This window comes from Anabrus simplex, chromosome 4 (genome assembly GCF_040414725.1).
Source record: "Anabrus simplex isolate iqAnaSimp1 chromosome 4, ASM4041472v1, whole genome shotgun sequence".
NCBI classification, from domain to species: domain Eukaryota; kingdom Metazoa; phylum Arthropoda; class Insecta; order Orthoptera; family Tettigoniidae; genus Anabrus; species Anabrus simplex.
Window position 1 is genome coordinate 103,283,628 of NC_090268.1, and position 24,033 is coordinate 103,307,660.

Below are 24,033 nucleotides of genomic sequence, written 5' to 3' on the forward strand. Positions count from 1 at the left end.
AGTTGTAAAAACTTGATACAAAGATTCAACTTACTTCATACCCGGGTAGGACACACACCTACATCTGTTAGGATCATAGATCACAGGAGGAGGAGGAGGATTAAACAATATTCTGAAAGCTAACACTGGTTTCCTAGCATTTCATGATACAGAGTATTCATGCTTTTGGCTATTTCATTTTCAAGTAATTCAAGTAATCTTGTCTTGATACTTCATTCATTTATTCTGTCTTTTTCTCCTTCCTCATGCTACTTAAACTAAAAGGAGTGTGATGAACTGATGAGTAAACTTATGAAACTACAGTGTTTGTGTGCAACTCTCTGTAGTGGAGACAAACCTGACCTTGCCTGCTGCCTACTCCTCCCACAACACACATTGTTTCCTTACCCCATGAATACAAACTTATTATGGTGACCAGTATAGCACAGAGGAGAATATGAGCAAATATGTCATTGTTTTATGTGCCTGTTGACATTGTAATCAGAGCCACTGGACCTCCAGTATTATTTAGACTCTGAAACACAGGGACATGACTTCTTTTTAAAAAATCCCATGTTGAATGGCTGAAATTCAAACCCCGGCTGCCTTGGTGAGAAGCCAGTGACAAGAACAGTCAGTTTTCACATCACCATGGAAGAAAATATGCTATTTGCTTTACGTCGCACTGACACAGATAGGTCTTATGGCGACGATGGGATAGGAAAGGCCTAGGAGTTGGCCGTGGCCTTAATTATGGTACAGCCCCGACATTTGCCTGGTGTGAAAATGGGAAACCACGGAAAACCATCTTCAAGGCTGCCGACAGTGGGACTCGAACCCACTATCTCCCGATTACTGGATACTGGCCGCACTTAAGCGACTGCAGCTATCGAGCTCGGTGGGAAAATATGAGGTCAATGAATCATTCTAGTATGTCTTTCTTACACTAATATCATTTCAACCTCTTTTTTATTTTTATTTAGGCTGAGGTGTCTATCGTTTCTTACAGGCAGTATAGAATAATACAATTACTATTGGGCTTCTGACAAGTTGTTACATAATTATTTCTATACATTTGCTGTCGTATTTACTGGCATAAATGTTGTGTATAATTAATATCACAAACTGCTAGGAAATATTTTGAAACAAATTACTCGTACGTAATGTACTGTAGTTCACAGATATTTAGACTATATCTCTTCTAGTAGCCATTATGTTTCCTTTTTGAACCTCAAGCATCATAATGTACATCAATAAACATATACTGTTTACATTTTGGGCTAGTACATTTCAGGTTTTTGTTTATCGTCATCGTTGTCATCGTCGTCGCCATGATGTGTTTTTTGTTTTTCTCTCTCTGTGAGGAAAGGTGCCAGTAATCACCATATAGATGCCTATTAGAGCAACTTCCACATTTATAATGTAGGCTACACTCTGACTTTTTTCTTTTTTGGGAGTGTCCAACGGTCTGCCCAGTCATTATCAGAGTCTATTTCCTTTTGGCCCCATGAATTTTGGGTCTTGGTTTTGTAATCGCATTCACCACGTGTACTTTCAGTATTAGGATTATCGTTCTCAATATGCAATTTTTTTTATTTATGAAAGAAAAATATCACATGAGAACACGTTTAATTCTTTGTGTAACAACTTTATTCTCACTAAAATATAAATGCTGTTCTCTTCAATCGTTCTTTTTTTCTTCTCGCACTTGCATGATATATTTTATTCCCTAAAAGCAATTGCTCTTTCTTTTTAAAACAATCTACAAACAATATATACATGTTTTACACCAATGACCTATTGGTGATGTTTCTTGCTGCCTTATTGGAAGTCTTTGTGTGTTAATACGTCCATTGCCATGTCACAAGTCTTTAACAATCATGTCCACTTGTAGCTTATTCATCATAAAATGAGCATGCTAATATCTATGCAGGATAAGTATATGGATGTTATACGTCCAGGGACACAAAGTATTAATATATGAACACAATTTATAGATAATCATAACTCTATTTATTTTGTCTATTATATTATATATGATTATTGAAGGTTTTAGCACAATTAGGATATCGGACCTATAACAATTATTTCCCCTAAAACTTTCAATATCTATCCTGGACCTTTCTTTCTCTAGGTCTTAAATTATATCTGGGTGTCCTGATATCTATGTCTTCATCTTTCTCATCCTCCAAGGTAGGTATCGGTCTGTGCTGATCCTCCCTGGAGTCCGTCTTCTTCTAGGGCCCCTTAGAGAATGTCCACTCTCTGGTCTCTCTGCCCTTTTGTAGGGGTCGAGGTAACGCGTTCAATTCCGATGTATACACCTTCGTCAGAGGTGTAGTCTTCAGGAGATACACACCATTTCTCAACTTTTTATCCACCTTGAAAGGTCCTAGCCACTTTGGAGTCATCCAGCGTGGAACTTTTAGAGCTTGTTGCTGAGGGGATGGTTTCGATGAAGAATTAGTGTTCCAGGTCTGAACTCCCTTTTCTCTGGTGCATCGTTGTTCTCGGCTTCTCTCCTTGAACGCTCTTTGGCTTGGTTGTGCGCCTGTTGAATATGCCACTGGTTCTGCACATGACATGTATCAGGATCCTCCGGTTCCTCTCTTTGTCCATGGATGAAGTTCCAGTCGCCAGTTCTCTTGATTGGATGTCCAAGGAAAAGCTCTGTAGGTGGGAACCCCGTGACGCCATTAACCCGCTGTCTGATGGCCAGAAAGAACTCATGTATGTGCTGGTCCCACTTGGTATGTTCTCTGTCAATACGGAACAAAATGAAATTTATTAATCAAGATGGTATGTTCTTTGTCAACCAAGTGAATCTGAAACATCTTCTTTAGCTCCTGGTTTCTACGTTCGGTGGGATTCGCCTGAGGATGGTAGAAAAGAAGTAAGTATTAATAACCACCTAATCGATACTTTATTAATGCCTCAGGCAAAATTGAATAAAATTAAAACTTACAGGACATGTTTCGACCACTTAGTGGTCCTCTTCAGCTGTATAAATAAAGAACTGAAAAGAAAAACATTATGACAATACGCACAAATAAAAATTATTTTAATTGTGAACAATTCCCACCCCCCGTCATGAACTTGTCGAACACGACGTTTACAGAACAAGAATTACAATTATTAAGCAAAGGGCCTGATCACAATTGGCATAGTTTCGATAAAAGACAAGTATTAATACAAACTTTAGCAGAAACAGAGACAGCCATACAAACCCTTCCAGTCGACATTCAGAATAGTGTACAGTACGAAGCAAAGAAAAAAATTCCCTCCATAATTAGAGGGTTACTAACCAATTCCACAAACACTAAAATCGAGAAGGATGTTCAGCGTAAAATTAGACAAAGTGATGTAGTGATAACGAAAGTTGATAAAGGTGGAACAGTAGTAATATTAAAAGAAACCGAATACATCAATAAAACAGAAACTTTTTTCACTAACAACAAATTTAAGGTAATTGAGAAAGACCCCACTCTAAAAATTCAAAAGAATTTGAAAGGGATACTGAAGCAAAGCTCCTTCCTTTTTAACGACCAAGATATTCAAAAACTCATTAATATGAATCCAGGTCTTCCTAAAGCAAGAGCTATGCCTAAATTACATAAAAAGGATGCACCTATGAGACCTATAATTAATTTTCGGAGAAGCCCCACATACAAAATATCCCAATTTATTCATAGTTTCTTAACTCATAACTATGTATTTTATACCAAATCTTCGATAAAAAACTCCAAAGAGTTCTGCATTGCTATTAAAGATTTCAAGTTAACTTCATCTCATGTAACAAGTTCCTTCGACATCAAGGACATGTACACGAACATTCCTATTAAGAACACCATTGAGATTATAAAGACGAATTTATTAATTCACAAATGTATCAGTATACCTGAAATAGAAAACTTCATTACTATCTTGGAATTCGTTTTGAACCACAATTTCTTCTCTTTTAATAATAAAATATATCAGCAAGATGGACTTCCAATGGGAGCGCCGGCTTCTGGAATTTTAGCTAACATTTACCTCGACTTTTTGGAACACACTCAGATAGTAGGTCACATTAAAGGACTCGATCTCTGGCTTCGATATGTTGATGATACCTATGACATAATTAACAAGGAAATAAATGATAGTCACAGTATCCTTAACACTTTGAATAATTTAGACCCAAACATAAAATTTACAGCTGAAGAAGAAGAGAAAGGCATACTCAATTTTCTGGATATCCAAACAATTCGTAAAAACAACCATTTCCAATTTAAAATATACAGGAAACCCACTTTTACCCCGACTACAATCAAAAGTGATTCTTTACATCCCATCTCGCAAAAGAAATCAGCTTATTATAGTTTCGTCAACAGAGCCTTTGAAATTCCGCTAACAGAAACAGACAGAAAAAAGGAACTTTCTTTCATTCGTCAACAGGCTCTACATAATGGTTTCAGTTTGAAATTCATCAATAAAATCATCACTAAATGCAAATACCAACAACAAATTAAACTTAAACAGCATTCAGAAAAAGAAAAAGGATATGTAAAATTCACCTTTAATAACCCGAAGATTTACGAAATCACCAACTTATTCAAGAAACACAATACCAAGGTAGCCTTCTCTACAAACAACAACACGAAACATAGATTCTTTAGTCATAATAAAGCTAATAAATTTAAAGATGACGAATTCCAGGAATCGGGTATTTATAAGCTGACTTGTGCTCAATGTAAAAAAACTTACGTGGGACAATCTGGAAGGAACTTCTCAATTAGATATCAAGAACACGTCAATGCTGAAAGATACAAAAGATTCTCTGCCATGGGATCCCATATGAAAGAGTCCAACCACAAATTCACCAATATAAAACAGGACCTTCAAATTATCTGTATGATTAATAAAGGTAATCTTATGAACAACCTGGAAAACATCCACATCGTTCTTGATAAATTGGAAAACGCTGAAGAGAATCTCAACGAAAAGAACGAGCATAAAAACATCTTATATGAGAATATTAGCAAATACTTAGAATGGGTAGACATGAAACAGACTAGACGAACAAGAGATATAATCAAACACGACATCGCAGAAGCACAGCCCAATCTCCCTCCTCCCTCACATGTTATTTTAGATGTCGAAAAAACTCTACTTCCCTTCTCTCCAGAGCTTTCCATGAACTGTCAAACTGTATCACATCGTTACTTCACCAGGTCGCGCTCAAAAACATACCCTCTATTCAGCGCAGAATAAACATCTTTTCCAAACAAGAACGAGAGGCAAGATGACCTATTCTGATGACCTCCATTTTTATCAAAGGAGTCTCCAAAGAACTTTTATTTGTGCTTATAGTCATAATGTTTTTCTTTTCAGTTCTTTATTTATACAGCTGAAGAGGACCACTAAGTGGTCGAAACATGTCCTGTAAGTTTTAATTTTATTCAATTTTGCCTGAGGCATTAATAAAGTATCGATTAGGTGGTTATTAATACTTACTTCTTGATTAAACATCGATACGGTCATGAAATGGACAACTTGTAATAATGAGGATGGTAGATCGGTGTAGTCCAGTGTTCAGTTCCCCAGTCTGATAAAGTTTGCAACCACTGTCTCGAAGTGAAATGACTGCCATTGTCCGTGAGTAGACATCGAGGATACCCATACCGACTGAAGACTTCCATCCTTAAGAGTTGTACGATATGTCCCGATGTAGCTTCAGGGATGGCGAATGCTTCCACCCATCTGGTGAATAAATCAGTCACTACGAGGATCCCCGTTTTTTCCTAAGATGTCCTAGAGTAGGGTCCCATAAGGTCAAGGGCGAGGACCTCCCAAGGTTGATCGTGGTCGGCGTCCTCTCATGCTGGTACTCGCCTTCTGGTTGTTCGCCTTAGTGCGAGCACAGATTGCACAGGCTTGAGCGTAGTTCTTGATTTCCTGACGCATGTGTATTCAGAAAAAAACGTCGCCGAATCGAAGAACAGGTTTCCTCTTGACCAGGATGACCGGCTTCTGGATTATCATGGTATTTGTTCAAAATCCTCGCGGTATGCGACTTCAGAATGATGAAGACCAGAGAAAATCCAGGCAGGTGGGAAGTATGCCGTCTTCAAGTCAGAAGTTCTTGTAGCACATCTTAAACTGAACTGGGACAGATCGACAATTAGTGCTGTGTTTGCTGATCCAGGATGCCATTCTGTTACAGGGCATATCCTCAGTCTGCCACTTCCTTATTAAATCTAAATCGATCTCATTATTTCCTCACCGGATAGCAAGGAGCACAGGGTCAGTTTGAGACCCCTTAGTTGGCCCAGGAATCTCTCTCTCTAATAAATTCGTGGCTGATTTCTGTCCATCCTCAGGATTTCTTGACAGACTGTCTGCAGCTTGATTGGCTACACCAGGAACATGACAAATTTCAAAGTCAAAATCAGCAAGGATCAAGACCCATCGCATTAGTTTGGATTTAGTTCCAGAAACTTGGCTCAACCACTGACATGATGAGTTATCCGTAAAGAATTTGAACTTCCTTCCTTCTAGATAACCTCTGAACTTCCCGACAGCCCATAAAACTGCTAATGCCTCCTTCTCGGCTGTATAATAGTTTCTCTCGGGAGCAGAAAGTTTCCTACTGGCATACTCAATTATATCTTTGCCTCCTCCTTCTCTCTCGTAGAAAAGTACAGCCCCAAGACCGATGTCACTCACATCCGTCTGCAAGCAGACCTTCCGGCTTGTATCCAGATAAGTTAGACTTAGAGCATCACAAATAGATCTTTTTATCTCCTGGAAGGCTGTTTCTTCCATTTGGGTCCATTTAAATGGTATGTTTTTATTGAGGAGGTCGGTTAGCAGAGCAGCTTTTATTTCAAAGTGTGGTACAAAGCTACTTTACCACCCACAGAGGCCTAAAAATTGATGTACCTGACGTTTTGTACGAGGCCTTTCCTGTTCCTGAAAGGCCCTATTCTTCTCAGTTTGTCTCTCCAAGCCCTTGTCCGCCAATACATGACCTAAGAACTCAACTGAGTCTGATGCAAGCTGACACTTCTTGACTTGGCAGGTAAGTCCATGAATCCTTAGCATCTTTAATATTCTAGCTAGGTGTTCCAAATGGTCTGAAAACGTATTGCTGTACATGAGGATGTCATCCAGATAGACCTGGGAGAATTCTCCTGTGTATCCGGACAAGACTTTGTCCATCAGATGCATAAAGGTGGCTGGAGCATTCTTAAGACTAAATGGCATGACTCTGAATTGATAGAGTCCTCTTGGGATGGAAAAAGCAGTCATCGGTTGAGACTCTTCTTCGACTTCTACCTGCCAGTAGCCAGAGTTCAAATCGAGAGTACTGAAGACTCACTTGCTTTATCAGATGGCAGAGATGCGGCATGGGGGAAGCATCTGATATAGTCTTGTTATTTACCTAACATAAGTCCACATAAAGTCGGTAATCACCATTTTTCTTCTTAGGTAGTACTATTGGAGAAGTCCATTCTGATACTGAAGGTTCAATCAATTCTTGGTTCTCCTTTTCCTTGACTTTTTTTACTATAAATTTTCGTTTATCTAGGTTAAGTGGGCAGGGCCTTTGTTTAATTGGGGCATTATTCTTAAAAATTATTTTATGCTTTACTGTTGTGTGTCGGGGCGACGACATGATAATATTTATAGTTTGATATACCACAATAAAATAAAATGTACCATAATTGATAAGATAACGTTAGGTGATCAAACGTGCTTAATAAAATATAATAAGAAGTAGGCTATGATGCGGAAAATCGCGCAGTAAGGAAGGAACTAGGCCCAAAAGAAGATGACCAGAATAACAGTGCAAAATAATATATAAATATATTTTTAACAACCATAAGTTAACAACCAGATAAAAATTTGGAAATGGAAGAAAAATCTAAAAAAGATGTGCCACATTTACAAAAGTATACAATATGCATCGAAACCAGAACCCTGAAAAGAAAAAGGATGCATGGGAAGGGAAAGGGGACTAGGATGAGAAAGGATCTTCTTCACCGGGTAATTGAATAGTTTAGCAGTAGTAATAGATCATAAATGAGAACTGAAGAAGGTTTCTTTTTGCAAATAGTCCGTAGCGCAGTTCATAAGTAGAAAGAGTCTATGTGAAAGTTTTAAAGCGAAGCATTGCCACTCGACTGAGTAAAGTATTTATAATAGGCAAATGCCAGAATGAAGGTAAAGTCCAAATGTAAACAAATGTGTTATAAGCCTTGCTCACCGAGTTGTAGCAGATAATGTCCAGCTGAAGTTGAGATAATAGCACAGCACACGGTAGTTAGCGTGTGTAAATCCACCACTCCGCCACGAAAGTCCGACTCAAGGATGGATGGGCGGAGAGAGCAATTTAAAGAGGAAAGGAAGTTTCCAGAAACGAAGCGAAGGCTATACACACTAGCGAGTTCTAGAAAGAATTAAGTCACGTGGTGCACAGTACACAAGCACGGCAAAGTGTAGCACAGCTGACGTAATCAGTCGAGTTGACAGTAGGTGAGCAGAGTACATCATGCGGCGAGCGTAGAATTGAAGCAAGCAGCGCCAAGCAAGGTAGGGAAACATAGAGTATAAAGGGAGATCGTAATATGTGGTAAATCTGATTCTATCAGTACTGACCTCAGGAAACTTATTCAGCAACTTTTCAAGGTCTTCCTTCTCCTCCACCTTCAACAGTCCAGTTTTCAGTCTGGCCAATACATTGGTTTCTAAAGTTTCAGACTCGAAGGCTTTATTTTCAACCCATGCCAACCTAATTCTGTCTCTATTACCAAAGAATATTATTTTCATTGGCTGTATAATCTATCACTACCTCATATTTAGCTAAGAAGTCATGTCCTAATATTATGTCAGGCATCAAATCCTTGATAATCCTCACTGGTATATCTATGACTTCAGTAGAGCACTTGGTTTGAAGAAAGGTACAACCCTCAATCTGGTAATGCATGTGATAAGTTGTGTCCCTGACTGTTGCCACCTTAGCAAGACGAAAAGGTTTTAAGAATTTTGCCACATTCATGCTCACAAATGAGTGTAAAGTGTCAAGGATAGCGATTAAAGGCTTATCATCAATCGTCAAGTTAATAGCTGAGTGGGGTGGATTAGGTTCATCATCACTACAGATTTGACCAATATGTTTACCTTCTAGCCGAGTGTCATGTATCTGGGGCTTCTTCATTCTTCCGGAACCCTCCTTACCCCAACTTAAACGGTCCCAAGCTAGTTTTCTGGACATTGGCCTATAAAATACCCGATCTGCCCGCATCGGTAGCATTTTCGGGGTTCCTTCGCTGTTGAGGTATTGTAACTTGGTTTTTCGTCTAATTTTGCTACGATGTGACAGAGCTCTTCAAAGGTTTTTAGTTATGCCACCTTAACAAGCGATCGAACCTTATCATGTAGCAGTTCAATTATATACGGGATGCTCGTATCAATATTTTCCCCTTCGTGGACTTGCTTAAAGATCTGGAGTTTTTGAATTACGAAAGCTCCTGCTCTCATTCCACTGGGTTGCACTTCAGTTAGGAACTTTTTTTGTAATGAAGTTTGGACAGACTCTGAGTCAAATCTCTGGACAAATTCTTTCTTAAATTCCTCCCAGTCAAGGCTGAGCCCTTTAATGTTCTGCCACCAAGCCCCTGATGACGCTTTGAGCTGCTGGCTGACAATTTTCAAGTATATTTCCATAGATATATTTGTCCTCTCCAGTAGAGACTCCAATGGCTTTAGAAATGCTTCAGGACGCTCCTCGAGTCTCCCATGAAATTCCGGTAAGCTGTCTTTGATTACTCTGAGATCGACCGGTATCCCAAGGGGGAGGTCCATACCTCTGCTAGCTTGATCACTGCCTACAGAAATGTTTTGCTCCAGGGTTACAATTTTTCTATTAACCTCGGATTCAAACTTCGTAAATTTCTGGCCTACTTCGGTTGTAAAACTGTTGGATTCCCCCTCAATTTCTCCAATCTTCTCTTCGACTTTGTTCTGAAAGGTGTGCATATCAATTACTACTTTATCTACATCTAATTCTACGCTGCTGATTTTGTCATTAATTTTTGAAATATCTTCTTTCAGATCTTTGACCCAGGAATTGATTCAGCCCGTTATTTCTTAAGACTGAGCCTCAATTTTCCCTTCGAGTTCTTCAGATTGGGTCTCGATGTTAGACTGGGCCTTGATCAAAATAGTTGTGCAAGCATAATGCTTACCTGGTCGTTGGTTTCCTTCTCCGAGGTGACTTCGAAGTCGAAACTGCCTAGGTCCTCCTTGTTTTCTATCAAATCCTGGAGCAGCCTCTCTTGTAGCTCCGCCTTGCTTCCAGCCGTCGGTAAACCTCGGGATGCCAGTGCCTTCCGTAAAATCACCACGTCATTTGATTAATTTACACTGCTGAGTTTCGAAAATTCTGGCAGGGTTGCCAATTTCATCATCATCATCATCATCATCATCATTTCCCTTTATCGAGCTGTAGCCGGGTAGGGGCAAATATGGTTCCTCTCCACTTTCTTCGGTCTTTCCACCACTCCTCCTCCAACACTGTGTCCCAGTCCAGGTTTCTTTCTATAATGCTGAGTTGGATGGTATCCTTCCATCTCAATAGTGGTCGTCCACGGCCTGTCCTTCCTTGGATTTGCATTTCCATCACCTTTTTTTGGCATTCTTTTGTCACTCATTCGCTTTATGTGCCCAAACCATCTTAGTCGGCTCTTCTCTATCATTCATTTTTTCCACTCCAATTTCTTCCCGGATTTTCTCATTCCTTATTTTGTGTCTTCTACTCTTCTGTATCATACTCCTCAAGAACTTTATTTTGGCTGCCTGTATTCGACTCTCATCCTTCTTTGTCATTGTCCAAGTTTCTGCTCCGTAAGTTGTTATGGGTACGTAATACATCTTGTACATAGTATCCTTTGCTTCCGTTGGCACATCTTTGTCCCATAACATATTTCTTACACTATGATAGAAACAACTTCCAGCTTGAATCCTTTTACTAATCTCAGCATCCAGTCGAGCATTCTCCATTAATTCACTCCCCAGGTATTTAAACGTTTCCACTACTTCCAGGGGCTTGTCTCAAGTCTAATCTGACCTTTCCCTTCTTTCTCTCCTCTAGTCATAACAAGAGTTTTACTCTTTTCTACACTTATTTTCAATCCACATTCTTCAATCTTCCCATTCACCACATTCAACTGTTCTTGAATCTTCCTGTCGTCTTCTCCCCAAATCACAATATCATCTGCAAATAACATCATGTTCATTTCTCTTCCTCCATATGCTGCTTTTGCTGTTCTCATGGTGTCATCCATTACTATTGTAAACAGGATTGGTGATAGAATACTTCCCTGTCTCAGCCCACTAGTTATTTTGAACCAACTTGTCCTGCCAACTTGTGTTTGCACCAGACTGTCCCAAACTTTCGTCCTGGGGACACTGTCATATGCCTTTTCAATATCAATGAATGTCATCACCATATCATTCCTGTACTCCCAATGCTTTTCCATTAGTTGTCTCATAATGAAAATGGGCTCTATTGTTGACCTTCCACTTCTGAAACCAAACTGATTTTCCTGTATCTGATTCTCAACCCTCAACCTTATTCTACTTTCCAGTATCTTTTCCATTATCTTAGCAACATGGGATATTAGAGTAATTCCCCTGTAGTTCTTCAATACTTTCTTATCGCTTTTCTTGAAAACTGAGATGATTATTCCTTTTTGCCAATCCTCAGGGACCTCCTTATTCTCCCAGACATTCCTGAGAACCTGATATGTCCACTGCAGGCCTACAGCACCAGCTGCCTTTATCATCTCCACTGAAATTTCATCTATTCCAGCAGTTTTTCCATTCTTCATCTTTCTTACTGCCATTTCAATTTCATTCATTGTAATTTCTTTATCCATTTCATCATCAACTAATTGCCTTTCCTGGTCGTCCATTGAATGACTGTCATCCGTTCTTATGTTCAGCAGCTACTGAAAATACTCTCTCCATCTATTTCTTATTTCTTCTGGCTTTGTTAAAATTATGCCACCTTCATCCTTCACAAATCTGGTGTTTACTTGATCTCTCTTTTTGTTTCTTAAGATACCATACAGTAATTTCTTGCTGCCCTGCGTATCATCTCTCAATTTCTGTGTGAATAAGGCCTAGCTTTTCCTCTTTTCTTCCACGACTACTTTCTTGGCTAAATTCTTTGCCTCCACATATTTTCTTCTACTTTCTTCAGTCTTAGATGTTTTCCATGCTTTCCATGCCATTTTCTTTTCCTTCACTTTAATCTTTACCCTATCATTCCACCAATGTGTTTCTTTGTCTTTCACATTTCCTGATGTTCTACCACACACCTTTTCTGCACATCCAACCAGTGCTTCCTTAAATCTTTTCCATTCCTCTTCAACATTCCCCACCTCTGTCCTGGGTACCAAGGGTATTATTTCCCTTTGAAATTCTTCTTGTATGCTTTTCTCCTTCAACTTCCATACTTTAATTCTTTTCTCTCTTCTTAATTGAGGTTTTTCAATCTTTCCAACTTTCAATTTTCCTATCACAACTCTATGATCTCCACCAAAGGCTTCTTCAGGCATGGCTGTTACATTTACAAGGTTCTTCCGTTGTTCTTTCTCTATGATTATATAATCAATCATGGTCTTTGTTCGTCTGTCTCCCCAACCATACCTTGTAATCTTCTGACTGTTCTTCTTCCTAAACCAGGTGTTTCCAACAATCATTTGGTTCCTCATGCAAAAATCCACCAACAACTCGCCTTCTGAATTTACATTTCCATATCCAAAGGGCCCTACAACATCTTCCTTTCCTTGTCTTTCCATTCCAACTTGTGCATTTAGATCTCCCATCAATAGTACTTCCTTATCTTCTATCTGTCTCTCCACTTCCTCTAAGAAGTCCTCTAGATGTTCATCTATGCAACCAGTTTGTGGGGCATACAACTGAAATAGATCTTTCACGCCATTTTCAAACTGGAGTCTCATCATCATCATCCTATCGCTGACGTACTTTGTATACTCCACATATTCTTGGATTTCTCTTCTAAGTACGATGGCCACTCCATTTTTTGCTTCAGGTCCTCCGCTGTAATACAGCCTGTATCCTTCTCTCAGAGGGATCTCCCCTGTACCCCTCTTCTTGGTCTCGCACAGTTCAAGTATGGCTATATCTTTTTCTATCATGAAGTCAACCAGTTCTTCTGTCTTTCCTGTCAGTGTCAGTACATTTACTGTTGCAATTTTGATGTAGTTTGGGTGCTGGTTGCCCATTTTTCACAGTTCCCCCAGCACCTGAAGAGCTGCACGTCACTTTTAGCAGGGGACGCCCTAACCTTTTCCGAGGCACCATATCTGCTTTGTCTGTTGCCAATTTATCATTCTTAATATGTGTTGTTTTTTATTTATGAAAGAAAAATATAAGAGAACATATTTACTTCTTTGTGTAACAACTTTATTCTCACAACGATATAAATGCTGTTCTCTCCTCTCGGTGGCTGGGTTACTCACTAAGAATATAACAAGTGTCAAAAAACAAAAATGACACACGGCCCATGAAATCTGGGGGCAAGCTTGCTCGCGGGAACACACCTTGTACACAAGAATAGATCTCCGACATTTAAATGGGTGGACAACCGTCCATGCTCCTATCTAGTTCATTACCAGGGTACCAAAAAGAAGAAAAGAGCAACTCACGATATAAAAACACCTTCTCGCCCTTGCGTTGTCTTTTTTATTCCCCAAAAACAACCCCCCTTTTTCTAAAACAATCTACAAAGAATATATACATGTTTCACACCAATGACCTATTATGATGTTTCTTGGTACCATATTGGAAGTCTTTGTGTGTTAATACATCATTTAAACTTAAAAATTTCATTTTTAAGTCTGTATTGAACTGAGGATAATAGATAAGTAAAAATAAAAATCCACCTTTTCAGTACTAATATTAAACTAAATAAGTTATAACATTTACTTGGAACTAGTTTTGATGCTGGTGAACGTCGTCTTCAGCCAAATATGAGAACAGGCAATCGTAAATATACATATCATCATTATATCCATGCACATATGAACACTCTTAATATGGGACTTGAGTGAAAGGAATTATGTTGTGTTAAGTGTCGTTCTAATCATGACTTCAAGATTTTGAAATTGTGATTATTTGAAGTTTTATTCTCCAGATACTTTTAGGGGCATTATGTAAAAAAGAGCTTCCTGTGGTATGCTGGTACATTCTGTTCCTGTCTGTTCCCCATGATTAATGTACTACGTACAATTGTACAGTTGTAGAAAATGAATTCTAACTTGGATATAAAACATTTCCGGACCCATGTCCAAATAACAAATTTCCTTCTTCAACATGTGAGGAAGGTATCCTGAAAGTTTGATCGTACCTTATTGTTCCACCATGTATTTAGAGTACATACCTGATTTTCATGACCGAACAATGACTCTACTCTGAACGCAGATACGACATCTCCTTGATCCAGCAGCTTTCCAATCAGAGAGTTTAATTTTGTTCGCTTCTGTTCATCGCTCATTGGTAGAGGAGTTTCTAGAGTGGATGTGTCTGAAGACTTTATTATATCTGACTTCAGGCTACGCAGTAAACCAGGAGAATCATTCCCATAATAAAGCTGTAAAAAGGAAAGAAAAAAAGCCTAAATAGTAACAAAATATTTTTAAATTTCCACTTTAAAATCAAGTTTACAGGATGGACAAACAGACACAAAGGAATTGACAAAATGACATCCTGAATCAGTATTCAGCTGTCTAAGTGCAGAGCACAAATACCTAATATTATCAGTATTTAACTTATTGTCCTTGTTTCTAATTGTGCAGGTTCCATTCCAGCCGAGGAAGTGACATTCAAAATATCATTTTGGGATTTAGGCCTGGAAGAGAAAATAATTTTTCAGCCTACCTTGTATAATCTCCAAATTTGAACTTCCCTGTTCAATGATCCAGCCAGCTATTGAAATAAACAAACAATTGTTATTCTGATTTTTTTTTAAAAAAAAGTACCCAATAAGTAGTAACTGCATTCAAGTAACTACTGTATAATTTCAAGTAAAAAAAGAGTTTGGTGTGGTATGGTGGTACATTCTGTTCCTGTATGTCTTGACTAGCAAGTATTGTTAACTTGATGCTTTCACGGCCCATACTTTTAGACATGATATAGGCTTTTGGGCTTATGGCGTGTCAAGAAAACAAGGTGAATTAGAAAATTTATACAACTCTTGCTTTGGAAAAAAAAAAAAATTGCAATCCCAATGAATACAAAATTGTTTGTAAAACTATTAAAAAAATTACAAGACAAAAAGTTGACAAACTCCCAGTTTTATATAAATGGAAAAAAAAACTTTTATTTATAGCTTCATACTATACAATTGTTCGTTATCAATTTACAATGCTCTATTACACATACACAAAATATACTTGAAAAGTCTTATCTAACATCACTGCTTCTAAGTGACAATGCACTTTTGGATATTTGGATCACTTCGTTAATACTTACATCCAATAAACACAGCCAAAGAAAGAGTATCACACAACACACACTGTGGAAGTAAACTGTTCTTGAAAAGATTTTGTACCAGGCTTATTCTAAGTAAAAACTTGTTCTAGATAAGTCACAAGAAAGACATATATATGAAATCAATCAGTTTTATATGCATCACCAAAAAAAAAAGTTATTCTATATACAGTAGTTTTTATGCTTTATAATATATGTAATGTACAAAAAGTGTCCGGCTCCATGGCTAAATGGTTAGCATGCTGGCCTCTGGTCACAGGCGTCCCAGGTTCGATTCCCGGCAGGTTCGGGAATTTTAACCATAACTAGTTAATTTCGCTGGGTGTATGTGTAATTTTTGTCATTTCATCCTCATCATGATGTGCAGGTTGCTTATGGGCGTCAAATCAAAAGATCTGTAGCTGGCGAGTCGAACTTGTCCTCACACACTCCCGGCACTAAAAGCCATATGCCATTTCATTTTTTTTGTACAAAAAGTTGTGTGCTATGCTATATAGTTTATACATTCTATAACAAATTTGTGAATTATTATCATATGTATTTAATTATCAATTCACTACGACTATAGCCTATATTCAAAGGTACACTCATACACTTACGGCAGTATTTTCTTTCAGTATTTTCACCTCTTTCTTCAGTTCTTCTGTCTCTCCCTTAGCACTCTGTGTAATATATTGTTTCTTCAATTCTATATGTTTTATTTCTTCTGCTGCTAATTTTCTTTTGGCTGCAATGTTATCTGTACTCTTTTTATACTTTTCTAAAGCTTCATTTCTCAATGTTGATGCATTTTTGGCTCCATGGATCATCTTTTTTGAAACACTGACAGCTAATACTCCACCAGCTGCAGATACTGCATCATACACCAGACGCTGTGCAATCAAGCTATTTTCATGAAGATCCTCTACTAGGCATTCTTTATTTATGAAAAACCCCTTTGTACAGTAGCGTTGCTATGAAACAAAACAAAGTACTTTTTGTATGAAGTGGATAAGTTCTTTTGAAACACTGTGATGAAAATAGGCGGTGCTAAGATAATCGTCCAATTGATCGTTTTGGATCAAACTTCTTGAGATACTGTACTTCACTACTTCCTTTGATGAGAAATCTAAGTTGTCTCCGTTTGCAATATCAGCTTCCATAGGAGATAATTGTTTTTTCTCAACAGGAACTTCTAATACAGCAGTTATCCTGCAGGTCCTAACAGACGTCATAATTGCAGTATTGAAGCAGCTGGCACCTCTAACAAACTAGAAAGCAAGAGGGCTTTTGACAAAAATCTTCATACAAATATCAAAAAGAAATTTTCTGCAGTTTCCATAGAACTGAAGAACTTTAACGTCTTTTATTCCCTTACCTTTTAAAGCTGTTGAGGCTGCAAATCTAATGTCAACAGCATGGAAGGGCTTGAGGTTTTCTGTTTTCTTCAAATCAATCGAGAGAAGTTTCTTACTAGCATTTGCAGACACTTAAACCTGGTTCTTTACAATTCATCCCAACAAGTGTTCAAGCATAGTACTCAGATCAGAGAACATAAAAGACAAAAGAGGATCATTACTCTGATACTTGGAGAGATACTGTTCTAGTTCATGGAAAACAGAACGCATGAATCCCAACTGCGGTGGAAGATCATTTCATACAAAACATTTTATAATTCCAAAGTTTTCTGATGCAGGAGTTTCTCCTCAAAAGCATCAACATACTTCTTCATATGTGGCAGCATTTCCACAGCTCTTTCAATAACTTTTGAGTTTTCGACCCATCTGATAGAGCAGAACTTCAGAGGAAAGAGATGTGATCCTGTTATCCATTTGTAATCTGCATGTCTACTTGGAAAATCCTTGAAACAGCAATATAGAGAGCGCAAAAATCTGTGAATGTTCCATTCAGAGTTGTTGTGTACCATTTTATATGCATCATGAACAGTATGAAAGGAGCAGGTACCAAAATCTAACAGCTCTGGATCTGAAGGTGAATCCCCCAAGTACTTCTTTAGATCTTTCAAAAACTTCAGGTTTACATCCATTGATAATTGCAGCATCTTTTTCACATCCAAACCAGTGTCTTTCAAGTTGTGCAAAAATGTCCTCAGAAGGTCCTCAGCAGTAGCATGACTTAAAAATGCGGATGTAAGATATCTTGTTTGAACAAAGTTTCCATCCCAAAATCTAACAGCCATATCCATTTGAGCCTTCTGAGTGACAGAATTTAAACTTTCATCAAAAGAAATACAAAAGCAAGGACACTCTTTAACCAAGTTTGTCAATTCTTTTTGGAAGTATGGACCCAGTCCATATGTAACTAGGTATCCAAGTTTATCCTTGTGCAACTTGAACATCTTCACGAATTTGCTGCCATGAAACATGATTTTAAAAAGATCACTACAAATGCCAAAATTTCTAGCAGAAGAATGGATCACAATTTGAGTAATAGCCCACAACATTTCTGCAGTAATAACTTCATCCTTGATGATAAAATTGTTAAGAGTGCTTCTAGGCACAACACAAGTATGCTTATCATTAACAACTGCAGTAAGCATTCCACAAAGTTCAGCTTTCACTGGAACAGAGTCTGTAGTTGCTTCCTTGGCAGGTATCATGTGAAACAGTTTTATGCTGGAACTCGAAGCGTTTACTCTTTCGATGTGCCTTTTGCCTTTGGCATGAGATCGAACTGAAAACACTCCCATGTTGCTAATATCAAAACAAACAAACAAACAAACAAACAAACAAACAAACAAACAAACAAACAAACCGACCGACCGGTTGCAAAGTTTCAAGTTAATGAAATGAAGCACATGATCTGCTGTGGTAATAGAATGTAATATTATGTCAACAAAACACTTGAAAATACATCACACAAAGAAATTTAATTAAACATTCCTTGGAACAACACTACGTGCCGAACTGTTGAAGAGTCGTTCAAAGATTTTTGGCGTGGAGACAAATGTATTCATAACTTTTCTAAAAATCTACCAATTTAAGTAGGTAATACCTCAAAAGAAAGCGCTTGATCTACTGAGTGTTTTTAGATCAAAACGAACTGTGTACCTCAATTAGGACGAAAGATATGATTGCTTCAATGAGAAAAAATGTTGAAGAACTGAGCCATCAAATTGAATGTGCACTCATAACTTTCCTCAGAATCAACCAATTTGAATAGTTAAGAGCTGAAATGAAAGAGTTTGATCCACTAAGAGTTCTTAGGCCAAAACGAACTCCGTACCTCAATTAGAACCAAAGATATGATTGCTTCAAAGAGACAAAAAATGGAAAAAATCAAATAATTTGAGAAAGGCGGAAGTTAAGTGATTTATAGTACCTGATGACTAATCTGTGCATGAATACTTTTCAGTTAAAAAAAAAAAATGAAGGAAATCGACCGGATAGAATGGCCAGACTGACTGACTTCAATTTTCATAATTTTTTTTAATATATAGATAGAGTAAAGTAAGTTATATAGAGCTTATATTAAGATATTTGTATTAAGAGTAATATTCCTTCAGTTTTTTCTTAAAACATTTAACCGATTTAGAGTTCTTTATAACAGGAGGCAATACATTATATTCTCAAAACATTGATGATTCTATGTATGCCTTTCACTCCATACTTTACTGAATTGGAGTAAGAGGGATATATCCTTAATGATTCTCTGGTTTCGTATCTATGAATTTCACTAAAATGGGAGAAGGCTAACACCATGCCTACTTCTATTCCATAGCAACTGGTATCCTGACTTTTAGGAACAATTACCAGGCCACTGAACCACTGCCCATGGTTTACGAACTAGGACATGACTACAGTAACACACATAATGAACTATCAGTATATAACAGATGTATTAAAAAAATGAATGCTGTATAACTGAATGATGCTTCGGTCAGGTGAAACAGTTTTATACTCAAATCAAGATTACGCACAAACAAAATTCCTTCAGTTATTGTTTTGTGTATGGTTCTTGCATGAGAAGGAGGAACTTGAAATTCCAGAAGTGCACAATGTCCAGAAGAAGATGGAGTAGCAGCAGTAGATAAGAGATAGGAAGCAGTGTATATCAGAGAGAGGGGGCAACAAGGAGGGAATGAAATAATAGGAATGATATGAGGTCATCACCACTAAACAAGTACACTGTTTTCATACTCAAGTATAGAAAGGAACATGAAAAATACACTGACAGGTCAGTATGGGAAGAGGGAGAAAGAGAAAGAAAACACAAAAGGAACGACGACAATCTCCACATCCTCCTCAGTTGTTATTATTATTGTTCTCATTATTAATTTTACTGGCCAAATTAGACCACTTGAGTTGTTCCATGTTCACTTTCTCTTTGAAAGTTGTAGAGTTTGGTTCTTGTGATCTGTCCAGCACTTTTTCATTCATTCTGATTGTAATTTTCTCAATTTGTCTGAAATTGTAACCGCTCCGGGACAAAGGACAAATACGGTTACACATAATAATAATAATGATAGTAATGATAATAATAATATACCAGTAGTAAATAATATAATAATATGACTAAGGAAATTGTAAATAACGCAGTGGCAAAGAATTCATATCAGAACATAGAAGCGTGACAAGTATCTTTTAAATACGCAAAATTAAAGCAAATATAGGAAACACTTAAAGGTCTAAAAATGACAACTAAGAAAGGATGTGGAAGCTGCTGGAAAACCCTACGAGGTCTATAGGAACGTATAACGTTATGGGGGAGAAAAGACTTACATGAAACACCCTCTAGCTCAATTCTATTAAAAATAAAAAATTAAAAAAATTACAAGAGACGAAGTTACATAACAGAGCAGCAGATACTTTACACATTTGACTAACGGAATGATTACAAAACCAAAACACAAATGAATGGATAGTTGATTAAAAGACAGGAGAAAAACTTTAAATTACGAGATCGAGAATCTAGGGCAAACTCAGACACGTTGAATATTAAACTTTGAAAATTACATTAAGCAAGAAAATACCGAAACACAAAGGAATTAAATTAAATCAAACGAAATCAGAAAACATTGATAATAACATGAAAATAGCACTGAAATAACATTTACCTCGGAAAGGCAGGAGTTCCCGAGGGTAGCCCTCGAGCGCGAATGCTCACTAGGGCGGTCGGATGGAAAATGACGCCGAGCAAATGCATAATTTTTCCAAAGCCGGCAAGAAGACCGGATATGGCCCGATTACAATCAACCAATAAGAAACAATTACCACTAGATTCTCGTTTGCCAATACATTCGCATGACCATATATGGTCATTTCCTGTCTACAGACGCTAGATAAATTACATCACTTATTTCAACATCCCTAACCGTACGTGCGGTATAGGCTGATCCAAATTAAAGCACCATTACATTTTTTAAATGTCACCAATTACATCATGATATACCGATCACTTTAACACTCTTGCAATGTTAACAATCCAATCTTGAGGTTTTCTTAAATTACATTTTACAAGTTACATAATTTTTTGAATCGAAATAATTCTTGCATCTCGCAATGTTCATACAGTTCAACATTTCTTGCTTACTGCCTAAAAGAAAAATTATTACACACATACTTCAGCTACATAAACAAATATTCCAGCAAAGTCCAGAGTTCTTATTTCTTCATTTCTCAAAATATTACAAACAAAATAAAATCCTTCAGATATGTTAAATTAAAAAAAAACTTTTACATTTCCAAACTCTAACTTCTTGCAACACACAACATCCAGTTCCAGTTCTCTGTCCCACTACAGCTTACAGAAATCATTATAGCCTTTCTATGTGTCATTTCTGCTGAAAAATTGTGAGTCTTAAGAAAAGTATTAATTTTATTTTTTGTTCTCTGCATCTGCTATCTCGAGTCCAACCGCTTTGATATCCTACTGAACTTCATGAGTCCATTGCTCTCCTGTCTTCTTTCCAAGATTTCTCATCACTAGTTGTCGTAAAAGCTGATTTCCTGGCAGTCGCAAAATGTGAAAGAAATACAAGATTCTTTCCTTTTCATTCTGCTGGTGATTGAATCAATCTCAACCAGGCGAGTTGGCCATGCAGACAGAGGAGCGCGGCTGTGCATCCGGGAGACAGTTGGTTCGATTCCCACTGTCGGCAGCCCTGAAGATGGTTTCCCGTGGTTTCCCACTTTCACATCAGACCTTAATTAAGGCCACGGCCGCTTCCTTCCAACTCTAGGCCTTTCCTATCCCATCATCGCCACAAGATCTGTCTGTGTCGGTGCAACGTAAAGCCACTAGCAAGAAAAAAACAAAAAAACACAATCTTTCAATAGACAGTTTTATTAGGAAGGATTCTCCAGACCGTTTCAACCTGGTATTTTTTATTTATGCAAGTTCTGATGATTTTTCTTTCAGTTTTCAGGAGCTGATCAGTTCTTTAGTTTTTAATTTTGCAACAGGGTTTCATAAGTATCCTACTGAGAGAGTTACGGTTTTATATTGTTTGATCCTAGTGTCTATTGGCAGGCATTTCTTATTATACGTTGACCAGATTAGAAATTTAGCTTTTTTCATTTTGTTAATTCAATTTATCCATATTTCTTTCTCATTTCAGTTGTGTGCAATTATTTTTCCAAGATATTTAAACTGTAGAACTATGCTAACTTTTTGATCATTTATGAGCACTTTATTTATGCTCTCAGGATCTCAGATTTCTTTTTTTTTTTTTTTAATACACTTGGCCTTACATCACAATGACATAGATAGGTCTTATGGCGACAATGAGACAGGAAAGGGCTAGGAGTGGGATGGAAGTGGCCCTGGCCTTGATTAAGATAACACCCCCGGAATTTGCCTGGTATGGAAATGGGAAACCATGGAAAACCATCTTCAGGGCTGCTGATAGTGGGGCTTGAACCCACTATCTCCCAAATGCAAGGTCGAAACTGCACACCCCTAACCACATGACCAATGCGCTCAGTCTCAGACTTTTCAAAGGATATTTGTAATCCTATTTCTAGGCCAATTTTTTGGAGACTGGTGATCTGGGCACAAACTTCTTCCAAATCAAAGGCTAAGAGAGCTAAACTGTCTGCAAATCCCAGGAAGTTTGTTTTTATTGTGGGTTTTGCTCCAATTTTGACTTTAGGTGGGTTTTTCTTTTGCCAATGTTTCATAATGTAATTGAGAATCATACTGAAAAGCAGTGGAGATAATCTGTCACCTTTTAGGATGAAGACCATATAATCTGAGGATTTTTAAAAATGTGGATCTATGGATACTATTATATGCTTTCTTTAAATCTATGAATGAAATAAAGAGCTGTTTATTAATTTCTGTACTTGTAATATTATTTATTTTGAACAGTACAACAGAAACAAGACCCTTGAGTGTTTTAGCGACAATAGCTACTGTATTGTGAGTGTATTGTTACTTCAATCACAGAAGCTTTCTGTCATGCTGACACTATGTCTCCTAGTGATGACAGAGAGCACAAAATATTATTGATACCTTTTTGTTATGCTGCATCTCACTTTTATAAATAGCACACATTATATGGAATAAAAAGTGGATAAAAAAAAATCATTTTGAGCGACAATTACAAATCTGATGCAGTCCTGTTAAGGTAGATGAGGGTAGGAGGTGTGGCAAAGGATACCTAAACACATGCAGTAAGTTACTATGTAAAATTACACACTGGTATTTAGAAATCATATTTTAAGAAAATGCTTCAGCAGTTAGGACTCCAACTGAGCAGAACAAGTGAAAGATCCAAGCAGAAGAAATCAATTTCCTGACGAGTACAGTGGAACCTCGATTCTCCGTTTTTGAAGGGACCATGGGAAAAAACTTACAACACAGGAAAACGGAAAATCCGGGAATGAATGAACCATCAACAATTTGGCTAAACATCACAAAAACGAAATATGTATAATAATCTTACAAACACCCCTAAACAAAACCAAACTACAGTCCCAATGGGCCTTCCGCCTACAAAGCGACTGATGCTCGGTCCGAAGGCCTGCAGATTACCAGGTGACACATGGTCAGTATGACGAATCCTCTCGGCCGTTATTCCTAGCTCTCTAGACCAGGGTCTCCATCTCACCATTAAATAGCTCCTCAATTAAAGGTAATCGTAGAACCTAGTGAACCTAGAATCTGCCCTCATATCCAGGTAAAAATGCCTGACCTGGCCAGGAATCGAACCTGGGCCCTCCGGGTGAGAGGCAGGCAAGTTAGACCACGGGGCGGGCTTCAAAGATTAATTACCGGTAGGCGACTTGAAAATCACAAAACTTTACATTCAGTTTTACTTTGGGAGACTTCTTTCAGTTCAGCAACTTTGATCAGCCAAACTCTTCGAAAAATCGAATACCCATAACGCCAAGCCAAACAACAATCGACCACAAGTAATTTTTAATTCTCTAATCTAATAAAATAAAGCACATCAGATACAAAAGCACCCAACATGCTGGCGAAATCCCTTTTTTCTTTTCTTATCTTCCATTGTAATTTGGTCATCGGTATACTGTTCGTAGTAAGTTG

General features: G+C 37.7%; 1 protein-coding gene across 1 annotated transcript in view; it reads right to left on the reverse strand.

The window, feature by feature from the left end:
- The window catches only part of LOC136872187 (spatacsin), a 206,301-nt gene that overhangs the window by 79,529 nt on the left and 102,739 nt on the right, over positions 1 to 24,033 (reverse strand). Inside the window, exon 21 of the mRNA XM_067146023.2 lies at positions 14,432 to 14,641. Coding sequence (XP_067002124.2) covers positions 14,432 to 14,641 — 210 coding nt within the window. The remainder of the gene's footprint in view (positions 1 to 14,431; positions 14,642 to 24,033) is intronic.